This window comes from Symphalangus syndactylus, chromosome 15, assembly GCF_028878055.3.
Source record: "Symphalangus syndactylus isolate Jambi chromosome 15, NHGRI_mSymSyn1-v2.1_pri, whole genome shotgun sequence".
Taxonomy (NCBI): Eukaryota; Metazoa; Chordata; class Mammalia; order Primates; family Hylobatidae; genus Symphalangus; species Symphalangus syndactylus.
The window spans coordinates 98006839-98029490 of NC_072437.2; the positions used below are offsets into that span (position 1 = coordinate 98006839).

The 22652-nt window shown below is 35.0% G+C and overlaps 1 protein-coding gene across 14 annotated transcripts in view; it reads left to right on the forward strand.

The window, feature by feature from the left end:
* PDS5B (PDS5 cohesin associated factor B) overlaps window positions 1–22652 on the forward strand; it is a 189614-nt gene that overhangs the window by 160358 nt on the left and 6604 nt on the right. For 7 of the 14 annotated variants that reach the window (XM_055244893.2, XM_055244895.2, XM_055244899.2 and 4 more), the window contains 7 exons: window positions 6703–6907; window positions 9191–9305; window positions 11422–11554; window positions 11869–11988; window positions 12986–13048; window positions 13973–14118; window positions 17877–17982. In XM_055244893.2, coding sequence (XP_055100868.1) covers window positions 6703–6907; window positions 9191–9305; window positions 11422–11554; window positions 11869–11988; window positions 12986–13048; window positions 13973–14118; window positions 17877–17982 — 888 coding nt within the window. The remainder of the gene's footprint in view (window positions 1–6702; window positions 6908–9190; window positions 9306–11421; window positions 11555–11868; window positions 11989–12985; window positions 13049–13972; window positions 14119–17876; window positions 17983–22652) is intronic. The other 7 variants (XM_055244896.2, XM_055244898.2, XM_063619284.1 and 4 more) reach the window with 1 other exon arrangement.

The window sequence follows — 22652 nt, forward strand, 5'->3', positions numbered from 1 at the left end:
GTACTTCATCATGAAATAACAAAAACATCAACCACAAAACTGTGAAAAATGTGGCACTGAATAGACTTCAAAAAGGACACTGTTTACGTATGAAAGCTGAAACAAGAAGGCACAGTGTTGCCTTCTTTGACATTAGCTGGGAATGTGCACATCTGGCTACTTACATTTTTTGCTGCTTTGTGTATTTACTTTGCAAATGACCCAAAAATTGCTTCAAGTATTAATTTTGGTGTTACAAATAAAATTTAATGAGTATGCAAATTCCTAAATATAGAATCTGCAAATCAGGAAGACTGACTGTATGTATTCAGTTCCTGAAAGGAAAACAACAGTATCGAAATGTATGCTTTTATAAAGACATGACATAGAACTAATTTCAGGTTAGAAGCATTCCTTATTACTCAGTGAGTTAAGTTTTCAGATTATAAGCAGTGAAACTTTCAGATTCCTATTCCAGTTTTATGGATTTCTTGTTAGAATAAGTTTATATTTGGACTGTACCACTTTAGAAGTCTTTAGCATCATTGAGAAAAGTAAAAAGGACTTTCACATTAGTAAATAAAATAGTTTCAGTATGAGTTTTTCATTAATAATTTCGTTATTTTACACTTAGTTTTTCTGTTCTTTTCCAAGTAGTCTTAAGAATTTACTTCAGTGATCATTGCAATTCTTCCTCCCCACCCTTTATTCTAGTACATATTTTTAAATTGCCACTTATGTATAACTCTGTAGACATAGTCATCTATTTTTAAACTGTAATCATTTTTGTCAAATGATTTGTCAAGACTGGTACTTCAGTCTTTTAAAAACAGCTATTTCGGCCAGGCGCGGTGGCTCACGCCAGGAGAATCGCTTGAACTCAGGAGGCAGAGGTTGCAGTGAGCCGAGGTCGTGCCATTGCACTCCAGCCTCGGCAACAGAGCGAGACTCCATCTCAAAAAAAAAAAAAAGAATTTTGGGGAGCCCATAACTTCCTTGGTTTAGTTTCCCCACTTAATTTTTGGAGATAATCTTATAAGAAACTGAAAATTGTTTAAAAAGCATCTATTACATTTCTTAGAAGAAACCAACATAAGTAATTATTTTATTAAAATGGTAAGACTTGCAGTCTGTTTATCAGGTTCTTGGTATGGTATTTCTTAGAGCATTTGCTGCTATCATTATTGAAGTGGAAATATTTAAAAAACACGAAGTATGGAAATACAAGAAATGGACTTTATTTGAAACTTACAGTATATAAGAAGTATGTGCCAGCCATTAGGTAAATGTCCACTATAAGTAAAAAGCATCCACGGTTACTGACTTCTGAGGACTTCCTTTTCTAGCAAATATTTGTTATACATTGCCACCTCAAGCACCAAATTCCCAAGGTGAAAGTTCAAATGGCCTAAACTTTAAGATAGCTTTGGAATTATCTTGACTATGGAACATGTGTCAGTGGTTAAAAATCAGTTACTAGCATCTTCTCACAACTTAGAAACATATCAAATTACCCTGTTTTAAACAAAGCTTTTCTGTAATTCTGTTCTTCCTTTAAATCACATGCCCATCTCTTCTTTTTAAACCTCCAAACCTCAAGAAAGAATAATCTATCTTTGTCTCTCTTACTCTCTTATCCTGTCTTCTCTACTCATATTTTGTCATTTGCCTTTGTTGTTTTCCAAAAATGTTCTGTCGAAGTCCTCAAGTCCAGTGATACTGGGCTTCATTATATTTGACACAACTCATTGCTCCTTTATTCTTAAAACTGTCTTATTTCGTTTCTGTCTCTTGATTGTTGCTTTACTTATCTGATTACATTTTCTGGCTCTTCCTCTTTTTTTTTTTTTTTAATGTATGTGTTTTATGAGGATCTGTCTAGGATCAGCTTCTTCACTTACACAGTCTTCTTTGGCCGTCTCATCATCTATGTAAATGACTATTACATCAGCAACGTTAAGTTTTTTTCAAGACTAAGGTCCTACTTCAAATGCTAAACAGAAATTTTATACTTTTATGTTCTGTGAATATAATATTGAGATTTATAATATTTCCCAGATCTATTCTTTCTTGACATATAGAGCCTATATAAGTGTTAAATATAATAGTTCCCAGATCTATTCTTTCTTGACATATAGAGCCTATATAAGTGTTAAATAAATCTGAATGGCATTTCTTACACATAAAAGCATGGTTTATATTTGACTCTTGGCTTGTCCTTGCACCTTGTTGCAAAGTACAGATAATTCTGTCCTTTGATATCCATTATATAATTTTTATTCATACTTTCTTGACCATTCTTATTGCTGTAATCATCATTAGCTGTCACCAAGACTGTTGGGAATCTTTTTTATTGTTGGTAAATTTCCCTAATTACAGTTATGATCATGTCGTTCCTCTGTTCCAAAAATATTTAGGGGGTTTGTACTTGTAAAAACAACTGCACATACAACCTGGTGTTTGAGCCCGTCTAATATTTTAACGCGAATCTACACTTAAAAATCTTGTTGAGCACACTCTACTTAACCTCATTTCGTGTAGCTGAACAGCTTTTTTTCTTTTATGTGCCTTGTACTTTGCTGCCTTTAATTTTCTCTTTACTCTCCCGTTTCCACACATCCAGCCTAACCCTTTCTGTAAGTCAGTGCTCAGACACAACCTTCTTTACAAAACTCCCTCTGATTCTTTTAGCTGGAAGAAGTCTTTGATTTCCTATGGATTTTATCTGCTGTCCTCTGATACATACAAGACTATGCTTTGCGCTTTACTACATGTACTTTATTTCTTGAGTTGGGGCTCTTTAAATGCAGTATTGTATCTGGGAGGCTGCTGTTATGTATTTGAACAGAAAGTACATTTGGAGAAATTTAATAAAACAATATGAATTTTAACATAATTTAATAATTACTTAGATATTTTAGAACTTGGAATTCAGTTCATGAAAGATTTACTCTGTACTTCTGTGTGCTGTACATTGTTCTAAGTTCTGGAAATACAAAGATGAGTAAGTCATGGTTGTAGCCCAAAGAAGCTAACAATTTCTTAGGAGAACAGAAAATAGAGATGTATCAATAATACAGTGAGATACACAAACTAATTGAACTGTTTACATGGTATTAATGGTAGTTTTGAGATACTTTGTATTAGAAAAGGCTACTAAAAGTGAATTTACTTAAGCTGCAGACTAAAATTAATTTCATAGTCAGTAGTGAATAAAAGCTTTGATTGGAACTTTATCTGGGGGGGCGGGGACCTTTGTAATATTAGACACCATCTGTTTTTTTCTTATGTTTAACCAATTATATCCAGTGTTTGCTTTTTTGAGGGTACATTTTTTTCAGATAAAATTGTATTACTCTATTCTTTACTTCACATTTAACTTTTGTAATACCAGTCAAAAGGATAATCATCTTTGCAGAAAAATATTTGAAGACTTCCTCAGTTCCCAGTAGCGCTTTTTATACTTATTTATTCACATGATTCTCTTGAAGTACCTATGTGTGTGTCATCATTCCTGTCAATTTTCTCTTCTTCAGTTGTTATTTATGTTAGTGGAATTGCCTATGATTTCCCAGTTCTCTAACATCACTTTGATACTTTTTGAAAACCTGCTACTTGTGTGATGATTCAAGCATTGACATTGCAATTAATTTGTCTTGTATTGTTGCATCCTGAATGATTAGTCAGAGAGGGACAAAAACTTGGACTTGATTGGGATTTTAATTAATGGCCTGTTCATTTGTGAATACGCTTGTGATATGTGGATTTTTACTTACCCACTTTGTAATTGGGTATTTTCGTAATAATTCTATAACAGAGACTCCTCTCCTCTGTGGGACTGATACTGAGGGCAGGGTGAGTTAATGTTAACTTTGTTTCATGGAATATGAGGGTAGGTAACTGTTACTGTGAGAACTAGACTGCTTCTTCCCCTTCCCTCCCCACAGCTAATTTTTCCCCCCCCGAGATGGAGTCTTGCTCTGTCACCCAGGCTGGAGTGCAATGGTGCGATCTCAGCTCACTGTAACCTCTGCCTCCTGGGTTCAAGCGATTCTCCTGCCCCAGCCTCCCAAGTAGCTGGGATTACAGGTGCCCGCCACCACACCTGGCTAATTTTTATATTTTCAGTAGAGACAGGGCTTTACCATGTTGGCCAGGCTGCTCTCGAACTCCTGACCTCAGGTGATCCACTTGCCTTGGCCTCCCAAAGTGTTGGAATTACAGGCGTGAGCCACTGCGCCCGGCCTCTGTGTGTGTGTGTGTGTGTGTGTGTGTGTGTGTGTGTGTGTGTGTGTGTTTTAAACTTTAGGTTCAGGGGTACATGTACAGGTTTGTTAGATAGGTAAATTGTTTGTCACAGGGGTTTGGTGTACAGATTATTTGATCACCCAGGTGATAATTATAGTACCCAAAAGGTAGTTTTCCATCTTCACCCTCCTCCTACCCTCCACCCTCAAGAAGGCTTTGGTGTCTGTTGTTTTCTTCTTTGTGTTCACGTGTACTCAATGTTTAGCTCCCACTTACAAGTGAGAACAGCAGTATTTGGTTTTCTGTTCCTTTATTCATTAAAGATAATGGCCTCCAGCTCCATACATATTGCTGCAAAAAGCACATGGTGTATCTGTATCACATTTTCTTTATCCAGTGTACTGTTGATGGACATTTAGATTGATTGTGTGTCTTTGCTGTTGTGAATAGTGCTGCAGTGAACATATACATACATACATGTGCCTTCATGGTAGACATGATTTATAATCCTTTGGGTATATACCCAGTAATGGGATTGCTATGTCAAATGGTAGTCCTGTTTTCAGTTCTTTGAGAAATCACCAACCTGCTTTCCGCAATGGCTAAACTACTTTACATTCTCACCAGCATTGTATTAGTGCTCCCCTTTCTCCATAGTCTCACCAGCATCTATTATTTTTTGGCTTTCTAATAATGGCCATTCTGACTGGTACGAGATGGTGTCTTGTGGTTTTGATTTGCATTTCACTAATGATTAACGACGTTGAACGTTTTTTCATATGCTTGTTGGCTGTGTGTATGTCTTCTTTTGAAAAGTGTCTGTTTATGTCGTTTGCCCACTTTTTAACGGAGTTGTTTGGTTTTTGTTTGTTAATTTATTTAAGTTTCTTATAGATTCTGGATATTAGACTTTTGTTGGATGCATAGTTTGCAAAAATTTTCTCTCATTCTGTAATTTGTCTGTTTACTCTGTTGATGGTTTGTTTCTTTTGCTGTGCAGAAGCTCTTTAGACTACTTCTCTAAAAGTAGATGTTTGCTATTTTGATAAACTGAAATTTAAATGAAATGAAAGATTATAAAATAAGGATTTAAAGATAAGGACGAGATGTTATGACCAAGATTTTTGGGGAAGATAAACTAAATGATCATTCTAGATGAAGAAATTGTTACAATAGTAAAAAACACACCATACCTTATTTAATTGGTGGAGTGTAAGGTGTAATCATGAAGGTCTTTGTAGGCCGTGTAGAAAAGTTTGAACTTTCCCTGTGCAGTCTGCCCTATCTGTGGTTTTGCTTTTCCACAGTAAGATATTTTAAGAACAAGGGAGACCACATTCACATAACATTTATTATAGTATATTGTTATACTTGTTCTATCTTATTATTAGTTATTGTTAATTTCTTGCTGTGCCTAATTTATAAATTAAACTTTATTATAGGTATCTATATATAGAAAAACGCATAATATGTATAGCATTTGGTACTATCCTCAGTTTCAGGCATCCACTGTGGGTCTTGGAATGTATCCTCTACCTCCACTGATAAGGGGGAACTAGTGTCGTTCAGAAAAACTTCTGATCATCTATGTGCCAGGTTTTGTGTTAGGCTTAGAGAGGTAAAAACACAATTCTTTCTTCAAGGAACAAGTACTGATGGGTAAGACAGACATTTAAACCAATCATTTTAATACTTTATACTAAATGCTATGCTGGAGATAAGTACAGAATGCTAAGATCACAGAGGTGGGTGCTGGATACAGATTACACACTGCTTTCTGTCTGATATATAAGCTGTCTTTAAGGATAAGTAGGAGTTAGCTAGGAGACTAGGGGTGGGTAGTTTAGGAGAGGGGAGTAGTATGAGTTAAGCAGGCACACGGGTAATAATCAGCCTGGTTTAAGTATAGAAGTCAAAATAATTTGGTGTTTCTGAAATGGATTAGTAATCCTTACCTTCAGAGTTGTGCTTTTTATTTCTTAAGAGACAGGGTCTTGCTATGTCTGCCTTAGCCTCCCGAGTAGTTGGGACTACAGGTGTGTACCACTATGCCCAGCTAGAGTTGTACATTTTAATATGAATAGTTTTTTTCAGTGATAGAACTAAAATGTATAAATTGGACAGTTTTATCTTGCCCAGTAAATGAAAAAGATATATATGAGATGGTGTTTAAACCTTAATTTTTCTATGTTATTTAAGTTAGGGCAGATTTATATTTACTAGTTTTTTTCTGTTTTAAAAGTATGTTTGTTTTCTAACACATCTAACTGGTACTTATTAGGGCCCAGATGAATATTGCAGCTTTGAAATGAACTTTAGTCACAACATGTCACTCTTTTGAGCAGTGAAGCAATTATTATAGATAAGCTTGCTACTGTTTACTCTTTTCTTTACTTAAAATAGAAAATTTTATATCTGAAGTTGTTACTCTTTGCTGCCATTTGAATAATATCTGGAATAATTGTGTCTTTACAGGATGAATGCTATCAAGTAAGACAAGTGTTTGCCCAGAAACTTCACAAAGGCCTTTCCCGTTTACGGCTTCCACTTGAGTATATGGCAATCTGTGCCCTTTGTGCAAAAGATCCTGTAAAGGAGAGAAGAGCTCATGCTAGGCAATGTTTGGTGAAAAATATAAATGTAAGGCGGGAGTATCTGAAGCAGCATGCAGCTGTTAGTGGTAAGCATATAAGAAAATAAAAAGGATATTTTTTCAGCCTGCTAGTTTCAGTTTTATAGAATACAACATGATATATGATATTACTGTTATTTATTATTTGTAATTGACACTCATTATTGCCATTTTTCGATAACTGCTTTTCATTTAATATAACGGTCATTTAAAAAATGCATGGTACTTAAATATCAACCTATATCTCTTTATGTAAAGGACTAAATGGCCAAGGAAAATAAACAATGACATTGGAGGTACTTTTAACAGAATAGTAAAATTTGTACGTTTATATAGATTGTCTGAGCATTATCTTATTTTAGTTGAAAAAAAGTACAGGTCTTTGATCTTTGTTGTGTGTTCTCACCTGTAGCTGACATTAATATCAGGTGTTTGCGTGCCTACTTTTCATCTGCTCACTTTACCCCATTGAGGTTAGTTGGTGTGCCTCTTGACTTCTATGATTTAACGAACAGCCTTGAAATCCATCCATTTATCTCAGTCAGAAATCAGAGGCATTATTCATACCGTTTTTCCCTCGTCTCATCCGTCACCAAATTCTGTTAATTCTTTCTCCAAATGTCTTGAACATTTATCTTCTACTCCTCTACCTTGCTGTATTTTCACTTGGATTCTTGTATACATTGCCTCCCTGTTGTCATTGTTCCCGTGCCTCTGACCCACTGCCTGCTGTATCACATTGCTATCAAAATTATCCTTCTAAAACAGATTAGATCACATCAGTCCCTTGCTTGAAATTTCTGTTGATTCTCTGTTGCTTGTGGGATAAAGTTGAAACACCTTATAGCCCTTTATAGTTTGCTCTCAGCCTGAGTTTCAAGCTTGCTTTCTGCTCCCTATTATGAAATCTGTGTTTCATTTACTTTCGATTACTTGAAATTTGTGTAACAGTCTTTTTTCTCTGTTGTCAACTCTATCTGGAAATTGCCTCCCGTTTCCAGACAAACAAACAATGAACAAAACCAAGGAACATGGTTGACACCTTTTGAGTGCTTTAAAATACAGTTTTGGGGTTACCACATCACTGTGACCCTCTTTCTTTTTCTTCCTTCCGCTGGAAAATGTGAGGGTTCTGCAGTCACATCCCACCTCTGCCGTTTACTGGTCGTATTTTGTCAGATTACTTAATCATTTGTGCCCTAGTTTCCTTATTTGCAAAATTGGTATAATTATACTGATTGCTTGTGGTTGTTGTGAGAATTTGAAAAATTACATAGAGTGCCTGGCATAATGTATGGCCCAAAGAAGTGCTCAGTATGTGTTAGCCATTCTTACTTTGGTGCACCTTTCACATTGAAGTGTAGCTTCTGTCTCTGATTATGCTTTAGTGTGAGCTCTTTACCTAGTCTTACTCATCTTTATATTTTTAGATTCTAATATAGGCCTGGAACATAGTAAACACTCAATAAATATTTGATAGAATTTAATTTTAATTTCACCAGATTTTGAACCGTGTTACCTTTTTCTTTCCACATCGGCCTTGAAATGAATGATGTTAAACACAAACTGTTCTCTGTAGATGTAGCAATAGAAATAAAGAAAATTTGATGCTTTATTGACACATATACATGAGGTTAAAACATCCAATTTATATTTTTATTTGAAAAACAGGAAAAATAAATGGAAATTGTCCAGAATATGAGTCCCAGTCTATGTGTACCCTTTATTAAACCAATTAGGATTACCATTCTGACCTCTCTAACAGAATATGCTTATCTCAGCCAACATACAAAAATAATTGCATTTAAACTAAATAGCTGTTTCTTTATTTAAAATGCCCTAGAAACTCTTAAGTCTGTTCCTTTATTCCGTTCTTCTGTTACAAGTAGTATCAACCTCTTGTTCCATACTGACTCTGAAAAATACTAGATGTTACTCATTTTGCTCAGCAGCTTAGAAGAGAGTGTTAAACATAGGGTCACTTCTAATAGGAAAAATAGATGTTTTTTCTCTCACTCTTGAATATAGTTTGTTTGGGTCACTTTTTCCTTATGTATTTTAAAACTGAAATATTTGTTTTTGTAGCCTCAGCCCATGGTGTATTTAGTAGACCATTTCAATATTGAACATGGTAGATGAATGAATAGACTGTTTATCATGTACCTCAACACAGGGTATTTCAATATATTTTTCTTCAAGTCATTGTGGTGAACTGTTGGGATGCAGAAAATATAGTACGAAAGAGTGTGTAAGATTTGGTTTTCTAACCTGGATATTTTTGTTTTGTTTTTTTCTTTTTCTTTTTCTTTTTCTTTTTTTTTTCTTTTTCAGAAAAATTATTGTCTCTTCTACCAGAGTATGTTGTTCCATATACAATTCACCTTTTGGCACATGACCCAGATTATGTCAAAGTACAGGATATTGAACAACTTAAAGATGTTAAAGAGTAAGACTTTTTCCATCCCATTTTCATATTTTCTGAAAGTTATTTTTTCTCCTTAATGCTGATAATTGGATCTCAATTATAATTAGTTTATTGATGTATTTCATTTCTTAGGCATTTAAGGTTCTTTATTTGCTCTCTTGTCTTTCTTTTTTCATACCATCTCTTTATATTACATTTTTAATGTAGTTTCCCAAAACTTAATCATAATTATTATAGTTATGTTTCTTTACCAGTCTGGTGTTCCTTTTCTATTGAAGTAATTCATTAAAATTTCCATTCCATTTCTTATCTTTTCCTTCTTCCTTCTGAAACTGTGTAGATTTTCATATGAGGTCAATTAATAATCTCGCTCTTACTCATGTAGTAAGCACATTTTTCTTTGCAATAACTATCTTCCTCTGTAGAAAGAGAATGGCCTAATTTAACAATGGGCCAAATTCGTAACTGGGGAACTACTCCCACTTATTACTTAATTGGTGATTCTCCAACTAGAGTTTAAAATATTTGTAATTCTTTCAAAGATTATTGCTTAAAGACTGAAAACACTGTACATGCCTGGATGGGGAATAGAAATACAGTGATATTTAGAGAAATCTTTTTAAGACCAGCATAATTCTTTAAATAAGCTCGAGACCCTGGTCCTCGTTCAGTTACCATACAAGATTACCATTGGGATTTTTAATCAGCTAATTTATGATGCCTTTAGTTTCCTATCATATTAAAATATTTCTTAATGTCTTAATTTATAGAAGTATTTTATAGTTAAATAATTTGAGAAGCCTCAGGAGAATAAAATGAAATTAATGATGAATTCTCATGGCAAAGGAAAAAATGCCATTTTTTTCCCACTGCAGTTTCCTTTTTTAAAGATGAGAAATTAGTTCGGCCAGGCCTGGTGGCTCATGCTTGTAATCTCAGCACTTTGGGAGGCTGAGGCGGGTGGATCACCTGAGGTCAGGAGTTCCAGAACAGCCTAGGCAACATGGTAAAACCCCGTCTCTACTAAAAATACAACAAAATTAGCCAGATGTGGTGGCACGTGCCTGTAGTCCCAGCTACTTGGGAGGCTGAGGCAGGAGAATTGCTTGAACCTGGGCGGTGGAGGTTGGCAGTAAGCCAAGATCGTGCCACTGCACTCCAGCCTGGGCAACAGAGTGAGACTCCGTCTCTATTTAAAAAAAAAAAAAATTAGTTCTATCAAAATTAGTTTTGTGTTAGAGTGATGAAAACTGTTGAAAACTTCTAGCCACTTCTTTCTGAGAACATTTTAAAAACAAATAAAACATCCTTTGGAATTTACTAGACACTTAACGGTTGTATTTCTAAGTAGCCCCAGTGTAGCCATGCGTAATCTCCATTCTATCAGGGAGCCATTTCAGAAGAACTTATCCTGTACCTGAGTTCCTAAAGGTTATTTCTTTTCTGTTCTAGAATAATACCTTGCTTCACATTTTTCTCCTTCTCCCATTACTTTTCTCCTCTATGTATCAACTATAACTTTGTTCCTTTCTGTCTGTATAATACATAGGCAAAACACTTTTCATTTTTTATTGAATAGAGTTTTACATAATTAACTTTAAAACTGAGCTACTGAAGCTTTCTGTTAATTTTTCCCTTTTTAAGCAAAGACAATGCTTATAGTTGTCAATCGTGACTTTTTCTATTAATGAATATTCTTAACTGTTTATATTTAATAAGGCAGTTGTATTCTCTTGAAGAGTTCCCATCAGGACTGTAGTCAGTCTTGAGTATCTGAGGCCTCACTTGATCTGTGGCCCCACTATTCCTTTGACAGTCTTTAACTCCCTGTCATAGCTGAGGGTTAAGATAACTTCATCCTTTCTACCATTTGTGTTTCCCCTTTAACCTGCCTCCTTGGAAATCTAGTGAGATTTTAAGAAGGGATCTTATAAGCTCATGTCTGCATTGTTGACCTGTTTTTATGTGTTTGTGTGACATATTCTTTTTCCCTGCTGGTTTGTAACTGTTTCTTTTTTTTTTCTTCCTGGAGTTATACAATCTAGGTTCGTTATATTTATATTTAGAATTAGTGCATTTATATTTAACAAAGGATGATTTTTTTCTATATTTCTTTTTTACTTTTTTTTTTTTTTAGATGTCTTTGGTTTGTTCTGGAAATATTAATGGCTAAAAATGAAAATAACAGTCATGCATTTATCAGAAAGATGGTAGAAAATATTAAACAAACAAAAGATGCCCAAGGACCAGATGATGCAAAAATGAATGAAGTATGTAATTCTTTGTGAATAATTATGGTTCCATATTGATTTAAAAATTTAGGGGTAAGGTATGAAACTTCTGTAGTATTTATAGATGGCATCAAATGATTTTTTCTATTAGTAATTAGAATTACTAACGTAGAATTAGTAATTTTATTACAAGTAAATGAGCAAAACCAGTAGTGTAAGCTAAAATGCTTACACAGACTATTGCTTTCATTAGTTTACTATTCAGACTGGATTCATGTTCTGAAATTATTCCTAGTTTACAGAGTTTAGATTGCCAGCTTAAGTATCTGTTTTTTAAAAATATACTATTGCAGAAACTGTACACCGTGTGTGATGTTGCCATGAATATCATCATGTCAAAGAGTACTACATACAGTTTGGAATCTCCTAAAGACCCAGTACTACCAGCTCGTTTCTTCACTCAACCTGACAAGGTAGTTACTTTACAATTTGTTTGTATAAGTTGAAATAAAATGTATTCTCAGCACTGGGTTGTATGAAGATCAGGAAGGATCATGGAAAAATTGCTGTGAGTCTTAAGAATGTGATTTAAGATCAGAACCAGAATATGAGTCAAACTGGAAGACACACATAAGGTTCAGATATTAGGATGATCTGGTGTTTATGTTCAGTTTTAAGACAGTCTTAGAGCACAGGCAGAAATGTGATCAAAGCATGTGAATCTGTGAATTAATGGCCATTGTTCAAAATGGGAAGGAGAGTGCTGATAGAGATACAGTCTGAAGTTAAAAGCCATTTATTGGGATTTATAATTGGTATGAGGAAACAAGCAGAGAACAGACACTGGAACATGCCTAAGACCCTGGGAATACTACAAGAGTGTTACCAAACCATGCTCCAAAAAACTCGAGTGTGATATGAGATGTAAAAAGTGTTTCCCACAATCCCTCTTACTCCCTCATTATTTATTTATTTAATTCCTCATAATTTAGCTGAACATAGTGAGTAACAGAGTCTGGAAATAACCACTAACCTCTTTTTGCTTTTAAAGCAAAATGCCAGTTAAGACCTTACCAGTGTATAGAGATTTGGAACAGCCCTGTAGGATTGCTCAGTAGCTAAAAGGGCTGTCAACGCTGGTGTGAGCAGAGTAATAGGAGTATGTATATGTGATCTTTCATATACATATGGTATTATTAAAGAAGCATGTGTGCTATTAAAGAAGCATGTGTTTTCTGATGCACTGTTAGAGCTCTAACATGTTAGAGCTCAAATATGTTTTGTTAATATTAGAGTTGGCATGAGGTTGGTTTAACCTTACTGCAGTAGTTAAAATCAGGGACTGAAATTTTGTGTTTCATATGATAATTTAGTTTAAATAAAAAATGCTGTTTGCTTTGTTGGCTTTTGAACCACCTCGTAGATAGTGTTTTAATATTCACTGACAACTTCTTTTTCTCTTGGTTGTAGAATTTCAGTAACACCAAAAATTATCTGCCTCCTGAAATGAAATCATTTTTCACTCCTGGAAAAGTATGTTTTGAGAATCATTTTAATTTTTATGTGGTAGCTTATTTTAGCGTGATTATTGGCAAAATTGTGTTATTTTGTATTTCTTCAAAAATTTATATTCTCAAGCTAGAAAATATAAGTATTAAGTATCTTCCATTTACTAGTAAGAAATAATTATATTTACTAGATATACACAAGCTGAAATACACAAACTTACTTTTTAGCTTGTAAGAAAGTCCTAGGAGACCTGATTCTTAGACTTCTTAGGTTAATATCAATATAAAAAAAAAAAATCTTAAAAAGCATTTTTTATTTATTTATTTATTTATTTTATTTTATTTTTTTTTTTGAGACAGAGTCTCACTCTGTCGCCCAGGCTGGAGTGCAGTGGCACATCTCAGCTCTCTGCAAGCTCCTCCTCCTGGGTTCAAGCCATTCTCCTGCCTCAGCATCCCGAGTAGCTGGGACTACAGATGCCTGCCACCATGCCCGGCTAATTTTTTGTATTTTTAGTAGAGACAGGGTTTCACCGTGTTAGCCAGGATGGTCTTGATCTCCTGACCTCGTGATCCATCCACCTCGGCCTCCCAAAGTGCTGGGATTACAGGCGTGAGCCAGCGCACCCGGCCAAAAAAGCATATTCTTATGTCTTTCCATGGCAAGAGTCTATCTATTTTCATTGTTGATTATTCATTTCATTTATTCTCACTTTTTATGTAAGCTGTTTTCTCCAAATAACTAAGAAATTCAACTGTTATGCTGTCTGTATAGTTTTTAATTTGTTCAAGTGATATTTAGTTTATACTTACTATTTTGCTTAAGGATAGACACATTTTTCATGATTTGTAAGTAAATACTTTGAGAGAGATGTTATTTATGGTTCTTTAGATGTAACTTTCTTTTGGCTTTAACCAAATAAAAAGAGATGTGCATTTCTCATTTCAGCCTAAAACAACCAATGTTCTAGGAGCTGTTAACAAGCCACTTTCATCAGCAGGCAAACAATCTCAGACCAAATCATCACGAATGGAAACTGTAAGCAATGCAAGCAGCAGCTCAAATCCAAGCTCTCCTGGAAGAATAAAGGGAAGGTAAGTACAAAAGAAATGCCACAATTTTCATTTAAGGATTCTAGCAAGGCTATGAGATCTGAAATAATATAATCCAAAATGTTTCATGTCAGTAAATGGAAAGTAATGTATTACTTAATTTTTCCATTTAACATTGGTAGTCACAAGTTCATACTTATTTGCTTCCTCATTTTGGATGGGTGCTCCATCTTAGTCTTTCATTCTTTAGCTTGTTGGGGGTAATCTGCGTTATACACATAAACTAGTTTCCAACCTCAGTGTGTAGCAGTTGTAAAACTGATATATTATGGTGTATGATACAATGGAATACATAGTCATTAAACATGATGAGGTCTGAGTTAGTGTGGAAGAGTTTCCACGATACAGTATTGAGTGAAAAAGGCAAAGTATATAAAACAGCATTATGGAATCTTTAAGTTTTGAAAGCAGATTTATGTTCACATTTGTTTTTATATGCATAGAAAGTTTTTTTTGAAGAATATACAAAATCTTAACAGTGTTTATGTTAACCTAGTATAGAAAGGGAGGTTATTTTATACTTTCTGGTATCATTTGAATGTATTTGTATAGTACCATGTACATGTATAAACTTTTTTGTTTGTTTTAAAAGTGTGTTTTTGCTTTTTCGGTTTTTTAAAATTCAACTTTTATTTTAGATACAGAGGGTACATGTGCAGGTTTGTTACATGGGTATATTGCATCCAGGTAGTGAGTATAGTACCCAATAGGTAGTTTTCAGCTCACATCCTCCTTTCTCCAGCTCCCCCAGGAGTCCGCATTGTCTGTTGTTTCCATGTGTATGCCCATGTGTGTTCGATGTTCCCTCCCATTTATAAGTGAGAACATGCAGTATTTGGTTTGCTATTCCTGTGTTAATTTGCTCAGGACTATGGCCTCCTTGCTGTGAAGTACATGATTTCATCCTTTTTATGGCTGCGTAGTATTCCATGGTATATATGAATTCCATTTTTTTAATCCAGTCCATTATTGATGGGTACCTAGGTTGATTCCATATCTTTGATATTGTGAGTAGTGCCACATTAAACAGATGAGTGCATGTGCCTTTTTGGTGTAATGATCTATTTGCGTTTGGGTATATAACCAGTAATGGGATTGCTGGATCAAATGGTAGTTCTGTTTTAGGTTCTTTGAGAAATCTCCAAACTGTTTTCCACAGTGGCTGAACTAATTCACATTCCCACCAACAACGTATAAGCGTTCTGTTTTCTCTGCAGCCTCACCAGCATCTGTTTTTTGACTTTTTAGTAATAGCCATTCTGACTGATGTGAGATGGTATCTCGTAGTTTTGATTTGCATTTCTGTGATGATTAGTGATGATGAGCATTTTTTAATGGTTGGCCATTTGTCTTCTTTTGAGAAGTGTCTGTTCACGTCCTTTGCTCATTAAAGAAGAGTTTTTAAAATGATTCTTTGAGAAAAATAAAAGGAAAATTAATTCATCCTTTCACTGGTTTTAGCATAAGTGCTTAGGGCACGATTTGTTAGCACAGAGCATTGTATAGGGCTAAACTGCCACTATTTATTGATTTTTGCCAAGTTATTATTAAAAGACTGTACTGTCTTTTTCATTGTTGATAACCAATCAGTAAAGAAGGTAGGTGACATTCTATAAAATCTTACCAAATTTCTTATAATGAATAAATTGTTGAATGATATATAGTATGATAGAAATAAAATAAATTGCATTTATAGCTTTTGTTTGTTCTAGATTCCTGTATTAATGCATGTTAGTGGCTAAATACCTAAGTGACCCTTTAGTTATATCAGTTGGACATTTTCTGTCAAGTGGCCTCATATTAACATGACCAGAAACATTTCCATCAACTCATTTTTCTAAATTACTGGTTTTTCTCCTTGAATTCCTCATTATAGTCAAAGATGATCTAATTCACCTAGGCAGAAAGCCTCGAAATTGTGTTTGACTCTCCCCCCCTCTATATTTGTGCAGTTGCTAAGTTTTGCTAACTTTTTTCTGTGCAATGTTTTGTACTTCTCTTTTTACTGTCATCATTTAGTTCATTTTCTTTCTTTAATTATTGTTGTATTTGACTAATTTACTTCCTTATTCCTCTCAACTGTGTATGTTGTATCACTGCTAGATAATCGTTTAAAAATACTACTGTTGTGATGTTATTTCATTGCTCAGAGATCTTAATTGGCTTCCCTTGTTTGCTTTCAAGACAAGTATAATTTCACCCTCTCCTTATCATCCGTTTGTTATTCAACACAAAAGTATCCTAATTTATACTTTTTCAATATAGTTTTCTTTAAACTTTCTTTCAACGTTTGACCAATCTGTTTTGTTATTTTTTGTCTTCCAAATTCCATCTGTTTAGTGGGACTGTTTCCAGGGGAATGAAGTAGGTATATTTGAGAAACCTGTTTGGTTGGAGAGTAGGAATGAGGGGAAAATTATGAGAGGAAGTTGAGAGGTAGCCTGATTATGTTTGGACTTTGTGAACCATGGTAAGGAGTTTGGATTTGATTTTAAGTGCAACTGAAAGATTTGCCAGGGAGTCTAGCAATCTAATTTGTGGTTTAAAAAAAAAAATTGCCCTGATGATTTGTGCAGAATGTACTATAGAGGAGCTAGAATTGAGGTAGAAAAACCAGTTAGGAGTCAGTGAATCATAATCTATGGCAGGGAGGGAAGAAGATGGTAAATAGTCAAATTTCAGATTTTTTTTTAAGAGTAGTCAAATGCAGTAGTGAGAAGGGAGGAGTGAGTTAAAACAAGGAGTTTGATGTGTAACTAACTATGAACAATCAGTTGAGAATAACTCACTACCTTTAGACCACCCACAGATTTATTTTGATGTTAGATAGATGCAGATGATCTTTCTGATGGATTAGATGTGAACAGTTAGGGAAAGGGAGGATTTAAGGGTGTATCCTGGGCTTTTTACCTGAGTAACTGGAGAGATGGTGGTACCGTTTACTGAGATATAGAAGCCTTGAGGAAGAACAGGCTCTGCTTGTATGTGTGTGTTTTGGGGAAGTGGGAATAAGAAGAGTGTTCAAATAACTATTTTGGCTACATTAAAGATCAGGTGCCCATTAGAATTTCAAGTGAAGTGTTGAGTAGACAGCTGGATATGTGAGTTTAGAACTCAGCGTAGCTGGACCAGAGATTGAGAGTTAGAGTTCAACAATGTATAAATAGTTTTAAAAACTAGATAAAGATGAGACCACCCAGGACAGAAGCCTGGACCTTTATATGAATGCCTACTCTGTGCCTGGCACTAATTTAAGTGCTTGGCATACATTGATAAGTAAAATTGATTGACGTAAGATTCATGCTTATATTCTAACAGGGGAATGCAGTCAATAAGTAATATAATAATTATAGTGTGTTAGAGAGTGTTAAATGCTACAGAGAGAAGAAAAAATAGAATAGGGTAAGGAACCAGGGCAGGTTGCAGTGTAGACCAAGCTAACCTGCCAACAAGAAAAGTTTTAATTGGTTCTATGATCTGACCCCAAAATAGAATTTAGGTTTTAAAAAGACTTAGAAAAATACTAGATTTAAATTTTTGATTTTTAAAATTTTCTCACTATATTAAATTAAATGAGCTTCATTGCTTGTTGAGTTGGTACCAAATATGGTAGAATGAAGCTGATTCATTTTTGAAAAGAATGAAATTTTTTCCATAAATCCGTAAAGCTACACTAGGAACAGAAAAAGCTTGTAAGGTTATTTGATTGTAATAACAATTACAAATGTCTCTATTAAAAGGCTTGATAGTTCTGAAATGGATCACAGTGAAAATGAAGATTACACAATGTCCTCACCTTTGCCGGGGAAAAAAAGCGACAAGAGAGACGACTCTGATCTTGTAAGGGTGAGATATTTGCATTGATTTTATAATAATATTAATGATAATTTTACTTAGTAATGTTTACACCGAAACCAGTTGACATGACTATCAAATTTACATTTTATTTTATTTTAGTGGCTTTAACCACAAACCTGAGTTTATAATTATCCTCTATGTAATTTAAGTATATAGAATCTGTGCTTCTTATCAATGTGATAAGTAATCTCAATTGTTCAGATTTTTGGTATTAGACTTGCCAGTTGCGTACTCAACTGCTTGGTTTTTGTATTGTTTTGTTTTCCTCATTTGCTTGGGGTTTTGTTGTTGTTGTTTTTGTTAACATAGGATATTTAGACGTAGCCTTAGAGAAGGGGAATGGAACGAGGATCCTTAAAGCTTCTTTCATTTAATTTATTTCTTGAGCCTTTTACTAAATAAGCTGCTGTTAGAGGTAGAAGATGCTATAATTCTCGTCAAGTCCTTGTTCAGTTTTTTAATCTTAATAGAAATGATAAAATCATAACTTGTATGATAGACAGTTTGTGTTATTTTAAGACAAATTTGCTAAAGTTTTAGCATAGACACAAAATACAGTTATGTCTTCTAACACAACTCAGTGGACTTAACTGGGTTCGTTTTGACTTTACAGTTCAGCTTCAGATCATTTCTTTAATAACTAATTAGGCTATCAGAATCAGTTTTCTTATCTGTATATAAATTATGGATACTTAGCTGGTAAGCTTTATCAGAGTAAGTGACTTAGCCCAAATGAATTGTTGCTGCGGTTTCATTGTTACAACTTTTGATTATGGTTATCATAATAATAAAAGTTAAAATGTTTGAATCTGCATGATTAAGAGAGGTGAGAGGTTAACCAAGAAATGATTACTTTTACTTTCTCTAAAATATTACTGCCCATCTTGTCTTCCACGGGTCCAACATTACACATGCCAAGAAGTTTATCTTCATGTTTCTCCAATAACTTATTTTGGCAGAGTGTTTATTTCCATTTAGAAAGAATTATTCTCTTTTATTTTGTTTTGTTTTGTTTTTTGAGACACAGTCTCACTTTGTCGCCCAGGCTGGAGTGCAGTGGCGCGATCTGGGCTCACTGCAACCTCCGCTTCCCAGGTTCAGGTGATTCTCTTGCATCACCCTCCTGGGTAGCTGGGACCACAGGCATGTGCCAGCATGTGTGGCCAATTTTTGTATTTTTTAAAGGCGGGTTTTCACCATGTTGGCCAGGTTGGTCTCAAACGCCTGATGTCAGGTGATCTGCCTGCTTTGGCCTCCCAAAGTGCTGGGATTACAGGCTTGAGCCATACTGCCCGGCCGTGAAAGAATTATTCTAAAATTTTACTGAATTCTAACTATGTATACTGTAAGTTATGATGTTTATTGGCTGTTTAAAATTTTCACATGAGCAAAATTAATAATTGATCACTTAGCTTGAAAACAATCTTGTTATCTGGATTTACAGAAGAAAATCCTTGAATTGGAAAAGGTATTATGTCTTCTTAGTTCTCACTTACTGCAGAAATTCCTTTATTATTAATGAGAGCTGGTCACCACGTTGAAAATGCTTTAAGCAGAGAGCTCATGATATATTTCATTTGTTGGAAAAGTCAACTAGGCCATTCATACCCACACCTATAGTGTACTACACTTATACCTTGGTGTTCCCATCCTCCAAAAGTTGGGAAACATGGTTTTTATTAATTCTTAATATTCTGTTATCCTATAAATTTTGCATCTGCTTTTACCTTTTGGGATAGTACAGAACAAAGTCTATTTTTCATAGAACTGTTTTGAATTTTTGAGCTCTTGAGATCTATTAGTATGATTGTAATGGAGGCCTTTTGCTATTTGTTGTGGCATGGATGATGTATAACGTTAGCTTCAGTTTTAGAGGTGCTAGAAGAATCTTATTAATAAGCTAGTTTTGACTGAAGTGCTCTCAGAGAGATGAGCATTATGAGACAAGTTGAATTTAAAGACCAGTAGATTATAATGAAAGAGCACGGTCTCATTTGCTTGTTACCAGCTTCTCATTGAAATTTCACAGCAAAGGAATTATTTTTCATATACGTTTGTATTTAAATATGTAGCTTTATAAATAACATATTTTCCCTATCTTTTGCTTCTAACCTCAATTTTATACTACCTCTGTTCTTAAAACAGTGCAATGCAAAATGAAAAAGAAATGAGCAGTAGTGGTGCTTTAGGAAACTAGATTAGTATTCTCAAGAAAGTAGACATTGGGTTTTCTTTTTACCACCAACCTTTTCCAAAGCATAAAGGAAATCATCTACCTTTTTAGATCTTTGGACATCAAAAAGAATTGTAGTAATTAAAATAAGAAGTGATGTTTTAAATTTAGTTCTAATTTAACATTTCTTTTACCTTGTCATCTTTGAGTAACAACAGGTAATTTTTAATTTGTGCACAAAACTCTAAATAAATAAAACAAACTAAATCCAGTCATGTATAGCTCTTCCCCTCTCCTTAGAATGTAAGGATAGCTTAATGTTACCAAATCTTTTACTATAATAGTATATTAAATAAACCAAAGGGAAAACCAAAAACAAAATAATTTCAGATCATGCCAAGAGGACAAAAATAAAACTTAAAATCCGTTCTTGACAAATAGGAACTTTTAGTAAACTAGTACCAGAAGGATACATCTTTAACGTGCTATAAGTTTTGTCTATTTTAAATCAGTAGTCAATGCCATTCTTCCTAAAGGCAAAATACTTGAAGCATTCTTTTTAAAAATCAGGAACAAAACAAGCAACCTGCTGTCAGCACTGTTTTTTAAAATTGCTCTAGAATGTTTGACCAATTGTTATTTTTGTAATCTTAGAAAAATAAAAGAAGCAATTGAAAATCTATCCCTACCTATGTATATATTTATGTTTGTAACTAACATTACTCTGATAATTTTGTTTTGTATCAGATGTACATTTAGGGGAAAAGGGATTATTTTCTTCATCACAAGAACCACTGCAACAGCAAACTTAGATTGATTGATTGACAGATTCATAGATTTAAATATACCTTAAAAAGAAATAGGGAGTACCTATATGTAGAAAATCTCAAAACTGAGATAGGGAGGACTTGAAGAGAGAGAAGACAGGCCATGTTTTATATAGGAAAAAGGAATAAAAAAGGATGAAAGTTTTTTCCAACTGAATATATAATTGCGAAATTCCAGCATGGTTTTGTTTCAAGTCTGTGTGGAGGAATAAATAAATATAAAAGGAGGAGAAATAAAGGTAGGTTCAGCCCTACCAGATACAGAATTAGTAAAATACTGTGCTTCTGTTATGATAGTCCATAAATATTCTTCTTGTTCAAAACATACAAAATAAAGGAAGCACCACAAATCATTGATTCTGAAATGGTTGGATGTGTCTTTGGGAGTGGAAAATCCAGTTTAGAATCTCATCTCACATTCTATTCTAAAACAATATACCATAATGTCTTAATCAGCTCAGGCTGCCATTATAAAATACCACACACTGGGTAGCTTAAACAACAGAAATGTGTTTTCTTACAGTTCTGGAGGCTGGAAGTACAAGATCAAGGTGTCAGCAGATTTGGTTCCTGATGAGGGCTGTCTTCCTGGGTTACAGATGCCACCTTCTCTTGTGTCCTCACATGAGAGGTGTGGGGTGGGGGGAATAAGAAAGGCACCCAAGCTCACTGATTTTTCCTCTTATAAGGACACTGATCTCATCATGAGGGTCCCACCTCATGACCTCATCTCAACCAAATACCTCCCAAAGGCCCCATCTCCAAATACTGTCACATTGGGATTACAGCTTCAACATACACAACATACAATTTTTTTCTTTGGTGGTGGGGGCCACAGTTCAGTCCAAAGCAAGTAAGAAATAACACTTAAAGGCCAGGTGCAGTGACGCCTGTAATCCCAGCACTTTGGGAGGCCGAGGCAGGTGGATCACCTGAGGTTAGGAGTTTGAGACCAGCTTGGTCAACGTGGCGAAACCCCGTCTCTGCTAAAAATACAAAAATTAGCCGTGCATGGTGGCACATGGCCTCTAGTCCCAGCTACTCCTGAGGCTGAGGCAGGAGAATCGCTTGAACCTGGGAGGCAGAGGTTGCAGTGAGCCGAGATTGCCCCACTGCACTCCAGTCTGGGTGACAGAGCAAGACTCTGTCTCAAAAAAAAAAAAAAAAAAAAAAAAAAAGCTGGGTGCGGTGGCTCACGCCTGTAATCCCAGCACTTTGGGAGGCCGAGGCGGGCGGATCACAAGGTCAGGAGATTGAGACCATCCTGGCTAACACGGTGAAACCCCCGTCTCTACTAAAAAATAAATAAAATAAAAAATTAGCCAGGCGTGGTTGCAGACACCTGTAGTCCCAGCTACTCGGGAGGAGGCTGAGACAGGAGGATGGCTTGAACCCGGGAGGCGGAGCTTGCAGTGAGCAGAGATCGTGCCACTGCACTCCAGCCTGGGTGACAGAGTGAGACTCCATCTCAAAAATAAATAATGATAATAATAATAATAAAGAAATAACACTTAAAAATAAGCATAGAGACATACACAAAAGCATAGAAGAATATAGAGAAAACCCACTAACACCCCAGTAATCAAAGTTGACAAAGGACACAATACGAAGGATGTAATTAGGCAGTTCACACACAGGAAACTCAATTTAAAGTTAGA